The sequence below is a fragment of the Oncorhynchus tshawytscha genome, linkage group LG10, assembly GCF_018296145.1.
Source record: "Oncorhynchus tshawytscha isolate Ot180627B linkage group LG10, Otsh_v2.0, whole genome shotgun sequence".
NCBI lineage: Eukaryota > Metazoa > Chordata > Actinopteri > Salmoniformes > Salmonidae > Oncorhynchus > Oncorhynchus tshawytscha.
In genome coordinates, this window is record NC_056438.1 from 1,956,346 (window position 1) to 1,964,812 (window position 8,467).

The 8,467-nt window shown below is 44.2% G+C and overlaps 1 protein-coding gene across 1 annotated transcript in view; it reads left to right on the forward strand.

Moving 5' to 3' along the window:
* The first annotated feature begins 636 nt into the window (after positions 1-636).
* LOC112239300 (atrial natriuretic peptide receptor 2) overlaps positions 637-8,467 on the forward strand; it is a 36,188-nt gene continuing 28,357 nt past the window's right edge. Inside the window, 1 exon segment of the mRNA XM_042329298.1 lies at positions 637-798. Within this exon segment, the coding sequence (XP_042185232.1) occupies positions 637-798 (162 nt within the window).

The following is an 8,467-nucleotide window of genomic DNA, read 5'->3' on the forward strand; positions in this document are numbered from 1 at the left end:
AATGAGTCGGATGGGAGGGATATAGTACTACAGACACCCGACCAGATCTGACCAGGCCCAGATCCTCAATGAGTCGGATGGGAGGGACATACTACTACAGACACCCGACCAGATCTGACCAGGCCCAGATCCGACCAGGCCCAGATCCTCAATGAGTCGGATGGGAGGGACATACTACTACAGACACCCGACCAGATCTGACCAGGCCCAGATCCTCAATGAGTCGGATGGGAGGGATATACTACTACAGACACCCGACCAGATCTGACCAGGCCCAGATCCGACCAGGCCCAGATCCGACCAGGCCCAGATCCGACCAGGCCCAGATCCAACCAGGCCCAGATCCTCAATGAGTCGGATGGGAGGGATATACTACTACAGACACCCGACCAGATCTGACCAGGCCCAGATCCTCAATGAGTCGGATGGGAGGGACATACTACTACAGTCACCCGACCAGATCTGACCAGGCCCAGATCCTCAATGAGTCGGATGGGAGGGATATACTACTACAGGAGGGATATACTACTACAGACACCCGACCAGATCTGACCAGGCCCAGATCCTCAATGAGTCGGATGGGAGGGACATACTACTACAGACACCCGACCAGATCTGACCAGGCCCAGATCCTCAATGAGTCGGATGGGAGGGACATACTACTACAGACACCCGACCAGATCTGACCAGGCCCAGATCCTCAATGAGTCGGATGGGAGGGACATACTACTACAGACACCCTACCAGATCCGACCAGGCCCAGATCCGACCAAGCCCAAATCCTCAATGAGTCGGATGGTAGGGATATACTACTACAGACACCAGGCCCAGATCCCTGTGCTTCACTGGTGAAATAAACTGTGACTGAGGCAAAAGATCAGGGTGCCTTGTGAGGATCAGGCGACGAGTGGCTAATCAGCCCGTGCCCTCCGTCCTGCTAGCTAATGTTCAATCGGAGGAAAATAAATGGGACGAACGTCACCATCAGGACCTCTATACCAGGCGGTGTCAGAGGAAGGACCTAAAAAAATGTCAAAGACTCCAGCCACCCCAGTCATAGACTGTTCTCTCTGCTACCGCACGGCAAGAGGTACCGGAGCTCAAAGTCCAGATCCAAGAGACTCCTAACCCCATAATACTCCTGAACAGCTAATCAAATGGCTGCTTCATAACATGGTTATAACTATGATGTTGATATCATGGATGGTCAGTCCTGTATAGCCTCATAACATGGTTATAACTATAATGTATAGCCTCATAACATGGTTATAACTATAATGTATAGCTTCATAACATGGTTATAACTATAATGTATGGCCTCATAACATGGTTATAACTATAATGTTAATATCATGGATGGTCAGTCCTGTATAGTCAGTCCTTACATCCACAGCTCTGTCTATTAATCTGAGACTGGTTACATTTCTCCAGGCCCATCCCTCAGCTTTCTACCAAAACAGAGGCGGGGTGAGTCATTTAGTTATTGTTTCACCTGTGGATTTGCCCTTTAAAACAGCTGCATATTATCAAGATATCAAAGTGCCACCAACTAAAAGGTAAACAATGGGCCTGTAGCAAATGCAGCATATGGCATTCATTTATCACATGTAAATAGCACTTTTCAGTAGTGCTCAAAGCCATTCCACTAGCGCAGCATTTATTTTCAACCCGAATCAATGAGCCCAATCAGTCCTCCATGACAACTAAATCATAAACAACAGACCGTTCCGTTCTGCCTGCTGGCTAATAAGTCCTTAGTTTTGAGGTCATACTCAGGTAAAACAATTTGGCAAATCTATACTTCCATATTTCCAAGTCCTGTTCTTGAAGATCAAGGGGTTTAACATTTATTGGAACGGCTGGAATTGATTTATCCTGCAATTAGACGTTGTTCAATTGGTAACATACATTTTATGTCTTCTTCTAATGCCTCTTAAGGGGAAAGTAATCTAAAAGTAACTGAATGTAATCAGATTACATTACTGAGTTTTGGGTAATCTAAAAGTAACTGAATGTAATCAGATTACGTTACTGAGTTTTGGGTAATCTAAAAGTAACTGAATGTAATCAGATTACGTTACTGAGTTTTGGGTAATCTAAAAGTAACTGCTCTCCTTCTGAATGTGGTCTGCATTCTAGTGCCATTCATGTCTCTACAATATAGAGTTTATGACTCAATCACATCAACCACATTTATAGTATCCAATTGGACTTTATGCCTGATTGAGGTCCCTCAAGCCCGATTGCCTATTGGACAGAAACTGTGTTTCGGTAAAGTGTTTTTTTTCTGCTTGGTCAGGCTTGAATTGACTAGAGTGTCCTTCAGGCTTTTATTCCTCCAATAGGCTGAGATTACCCTGAATCAAAGACCCACGATCATTCTGGGCCTGTTGAAAATGAGATTTCAGTTCAGTGTTGAACCCCACCAGAGCCTGAGAATAAATAAGTCCCCACAAATGGAACCACAGTTATCCTCTCTACCTCCTGTCTGTCACACCCTGATCTGTATCACCTGTCTTAGTGCTTGTCTCCACCCCCCTCCAGGTGTCGCCCATATTCCCCCATTATCCCCTGTGTATTTATACCTGTGTTCTCTGTTTGTCTGTTGCCAGTTTGTTTTGTTCGTGAAACCTACCAGTGTTTGTTCACCTGCTCCTGTTTCTTGCTCCTGTTTTCTAGTCCTTCCTGGTTTTGACCGTTCTGCCCCTGAGCCTGAGCCTGACTTGCTTAATAAACAAATGTGGTTTCTAATGACAACTCAAATGTTCAAACTACGGCATAAGGGAACGATGAGAGGCAATCCGTCGTTTTGATTAAGACATTAGTGAGCAAGCATGGCCGTATTCAATATAACTATTTGTTCAGCACTTTTGAAATTTACAGCGACAGAATTCAGAACACGGGCCGTTCTGACAGTTTTCTCCCTGCACACCAAGTCAGAAGCCTAGAATAAATAAAAGGGGGCATATAAGCAGACAATGAAAGCTCTTACAATATTTGATGATTATATTTCTCTTAAACAGGTTATAGGCAACATGTGCACCATCAAGTCAGAACAGTAGGCTAAGTTATGAGGGGGAAAGAGACCAAAATGATTTGGGTGAGGAACATGGGCTACTAACAGCTTACTACACAACATCAAAATCAAATCAAATTTTATTGGTCACATGGTTAGCAGATGTTATTGGTCACATGGTTAGCAGATGTTATTGGTCACATGGTTAGCAGATGTTATTGGTCACATGGTTAGCAGATGTTATTGGTCACATACACATGGTTAGCAGATGTTATTGCGAGTGTAGCAAAATGCTTGTGCTCCTTGTTTCGGCAAATACACACAAATGTAAAGGGATGGAATAAGAATATGTACATGATAAATATATGGATGAGAGATGGCCGAGCGGCATAGGCAAGATGCAATAGATGGTATAAAATACAGTATATACATATGAGATGAGTAATGTAGGGTACGTAAACATTATATTAAGTGACATTATTTAAAGTGACTTGTGATACATTTATTTAATCCATGTATTGGCCAATGATTTGAGTCTGTAGGTAGGCAGCAGCCTCTCTGTGTAAGTGATGGCTGTTTAACAGTCTGATGGCTTGGAGACAGAGAGTTGAGTCTGGATGTTGGCAGCAGCCTCTCTGTGTTAGTGATGGCTGTTTAACAGTCTGATGGCCTTGAGATAGAAGCTGTTTTTCAGTCTCTCTGCCCAAGCTTTGATGTACCTGTACTGACCTACTCTTCTGGATGATAGCGGGGTGAACAGGCAGTGGCTTGAGTGGTCGTTGGCCTTGATGATCTTTATGGCCTTCCTGTGACAATAGGTGCTGTAGGTGTACTGGAGGGCAGGTAGTTTGCCCCCAGTGATGCGTTGTGCTGACCACACCACCCTCTGGAGAGCCTTGTGGTTGAGGGTGGTGCAGTATGCTGTTCTTTGTATGACATTTTAATATTTGATAATTAACCAATGATATTAGGCCACTCTTGGCCATGATTACAGACACCTGTGTCTTTTGACACTACATAAACGAGTCATCCCGCAGTGGTTTGTGATTATACCCTGATGAAGACAGCTTGGCTGTCGAAACGTTGGTAATTACATTTTTGCATCTGACCTCCTAGAGTGTGCGGCTCTCTTTTATTTTCAAGTTTTCTACTCCGATAGCCAGCACCTCGCCTAAATAGGTGTGCGTTTATTTTTCTTCTAGATGGTGCAGTTTCCGTACCAGGTGGTGATACAGCCTGACAGGATGCTCTAAATGGTGAATCTGTAAAAGTTTGTGAGGGTTTTAGGTGACAAGCCAAATTTCTTCAGCCTCCTGGGGTTGAAGATGCGCTGTTGCGGTGGACCATTTCAGTGTGTCCATGATGTGTACGCCGAGGAACTTAAAACTTTCCACCTTCCTCTGCCGTTTCCTGAAGTCCAAGATCGTCTCCTTTGTTTTGTTGAAGTTGAGTGAGAGGTTGTTTTCCTGACACAACTCTCCGAGTGCCCTCACCTCCTCCCTGTAGGCCGTCTCGTCTTTGTTGGTAATCAAGCCCACTACTGTTGTGTCGTCTGCAAACTTGATAATTGAGTTGGAGGCGTGCATGGCCACGCAGTCGTGGGTGAACAGGGAGTACAGGACGGGGCTGAGAACGCACCCTTGGGGGGACCCAGTGTTGAGGATCAGCGGAGTGGAGATGTTGTTTCCTACCCTCACCACCTGGGGGCGGCCTGTCAGAAAGTCCAGGACCCAGTTGGTGTTATACCCTGACTACACCGCTCGCGTCCACCACAGAAAGCACTGAGCTAGGCTGAAACATCTGCATTTTGGAGCTGCCTTACGAAAACAAAAAAGAGACCCATGTGTGTATGCAGCTTTATTAACTCAGTTATATACCGTTTTTTTTACATTGTTTGCAAACTGATATGTGACACGTATTGTTGCCAAATAAATGCAAAACTGTCAAAATGATATATATGTGGAGCTCAAAACACAACGGGTAGCCACTGGAAGGAGGCCATGCCTATATATGTTTCCTTCATAAAGAAAACTTTAGTTGCCAATTGTTAAGTTTCTCCCTCCTTTTGAATGAAAAAGAAAAAGACCTGTGTATCTTGAAATTTCCATTTTTCATGTTGCAAATTTTGTGTAATGGTGACTGCTGAGGGATGGTGACTGCTGAGTGATGGTGACTGCTGAGTGATGGTGACTGCTGAGTGATGGGTACTGGTGACTGCTGAGTGATGTGTAATGGTGACTGCTGAGTGATGGTGACTGCTGAGTGATGTGTACTGGTGACTGCTGAGTGATGGTGACTGCTGAGTGATGTGTAATGGTGACTGCAGAGTGATGGTGACTGCTGAGTGATGTGTAATGGTGACTGCTGAGTGATGGGTAATGGTGACTGCTGAGTGATGTGTACTGGTGACTGCTGAGTGATGGTGACTGCTGAGTGATATGTAATGGTGACTGCAGAGTGATGGTGACTGCTGAGTTATGGGTAATGGTGACTGCTGAGTGATGGGTAATGGTGACTGCTGAGTGATGGTGACTGCTGAGTGATGTGTACTGGTGACTGCTGAGTGATGGGTAATGGTGACTGCTGAGTGATGGTGACTGCTGAGTGATGTGTAATGGTGACTGCAGAGTGATGGTGACTGCTGAGTGATGTGTAATGGTGTCTGCTGAGTGATGGGTAATGGTGACTGCTGAGTGATGGGTAATGGTGACTGCTGAGTGATGGGTAATGGTGACTGCTGAGTTATGGGTAATGGTGACTGCTGAGTGATGGGTAATTGGTGACTGCTGAGTGATGGTGACTGCTGAGTTATGTGTAATGGTGACTGCTGAGTGATGGTGACTGCTGAGTGATGTGTAATGGTGTCTGCTGAGTGATGGGTAATGGTGACTGCTGAGTGATGGGTAATGGTGACTGCTGAGTGATGGGTAATGGTGACTGCTGAGTTATGGGTAATGGTGACTGCTGAGTGATGGGTAATTGGTGACTGCTGAGTGATGGTGACTGCTGAGTTATGTGTAATGGTGACTGCTGAGTGATGGGTAATGGTGACTGCTGAGTGATGGTGACTGCTGAGTGATGTGTAATGGTGACTGCAGAGTGATGGTGACTGCTGAGTGATGTGTAATGGTGACTGCTGAGTGATGGGTAATGGTGACTGCTGAGTGATGGGTAATGGTGACTGCTGAGTGATGGGTAATGGTGACTGCTGAGTGATGGTGACTGCTGAGTGATGTGTAATGGTGACTGCAGAGTGATGGTGACTGCTGAGTGATGTGTAATGGTGACTGCTGAGTGATGGGTAATGGTGACTGCTGAGTGATGGGTAATGGTGACTGCTGAGTTATGGGTAATAGTGACTGCTGAGTGATGGGTAATGGTGACTGCTGAGTAATGGTGACTGCTGAGTGATGTGTACTGGTGACTGCTGAGTTATGGGTAATGGTGACTGCTGAGTGATGGTGACTGCTGAGTGATGGTGACTGCTGAGTGATGTGTAATAGTGACTGCTGAGTGATGGTGACTGCTGAGTGATGGTGACTGCTGAGTGATGTGTAATAGTGACTGCTGAGTGATGGTGACTGCTGAGTGATGGTGACTGCTGAGTGATGGTGACTGCTGAGTGATGTGTAATAGTGACTGCTGAGTGATGTGTAATAGTGACTGCTGAGTGATGGTGACTGCTGAGTGATGGTGACTGCTGAGTGATGGTGACTGCTGAGTGATGTGTAATAGTGACTGCTGAGTGATGGGTACTGGTGGCTTGGCTTGGCTTATGATGTTTACCTGATGATGTTTACCTGATGATGTTTACCTGATGATGTTTACCTGATGATGTTTATCTGGTGTTTACCTGATGGTGTTTACCTGATGATGTTTACCTGATGATGTTTACCTGATGATGTTTACCTGATGATGTTTACCTGATGATGTTTATCTGGTGTTTACCTGATGATGTTTACCTGATGATATTTACCTGATGGTGTTTATCTGGTGTTTACCTGATGATGTTTACCTGATGGTGTTTATCTGATGGTATTTACCTGATGATGTTTACCTGATGGTGTTTATCTGATGGTATTTACCTGATGATGTTTACCTGATGGTGTTTATCTGATGGTGGTTATCTGATGGTGTTTACCTGATGATGTTTACCTGATGGTGTTTACCTGATGATGTTTATCTGGTGTTTACCTGATGATGTTTACCTGATGGTGTTTACCTGATGATGTTTATCTGGTGTTTACCTGATGATGTTTACCTGATGGTGTTTATCTGATGGTATTTACCTGATGATGTTTACCTGATGGTGTTTATCTGATGTTGTTTATCTGGTGTTTACCTGATGATGTTTACCTGATGGTGTTTACCTGATGATGTTTACCTGATGGTGTTTAACTGATGGTGTTTATCTGATGGTGTTTATCTGATGTTGTTTGTTTGATGGTGTTTATCTGGTGTTTACCTGATGATGTTTACCTGATGGTGTTTATCTGATGGTGTTTACCTGATGGTGTTTATCTGATGGTGTTTATCTGATGGTGTTTACCTGATGATGTTTACTGGATGGTGTTTATCTGATGGTGTTTATCTGATGTTGTTTGTTTGATGGTGTTTATCTGATGGTGTTTACCTGATGGTGTTTATCTGATGTTGTTTGTCTGATGATGTCAATCTGACACTTTTTCCATGAAAATAATAATAATAATAGTATAATAACTATATCAACTTGTTATAGGAACAGTCTATTATAAGAACGCTTTCTACTGTTTATTATGAGTTCCTACATCGACAACTTCCTGTTGGCGAGCACCATGACTGGCACTCTGCTGCCTCCCTGTGGTCATCTGGGAGAACTGCAGCCTCTGGAAACTGGTTACCGAATAGTGTGAAGATACTGTAGGATTCTCCAGCAATCACAGCTCAATATAAACAGGAGAAACACTTCCTGCAGTAACAGCTCATAGTCTGTTTATTACCAGCAGCATTATCAACTGTCTAGTCTATGGTAACTACACCTGCCAACTGAAGAGTCTATGGTAACTACACCTGTCAACTGTCTAGTCTATGGTAACTACACCTGCCAACTGTCTAGTCTATGGTAACTACACCTGTCAACTGTCTAGTCTATGGTAACTACACCTGTCAACTGTCTAGTCTATGGTAACTACACCTGTCAACTGTCTAGTCTATGGTAACTACACCTGTCAACTGTCTAGTCTATGGTAACTACACCTGTCAACTGTCTAGTCTATGGTAACTACACCTGTCAACTGTCTAGTCTATGGTAACTACACCTGTCAACTGTCTAGTCTATGGTAACTACACCTGTCAACTGTCTAGTCTATGGTAACTACACCTGTCAACTGTCTAGTCTATGGTAACTACACCTGTCAACTGTCTAGTCTATGGTAACTACACCTGTCAACTGTCTAGTCTATGGTAACTACA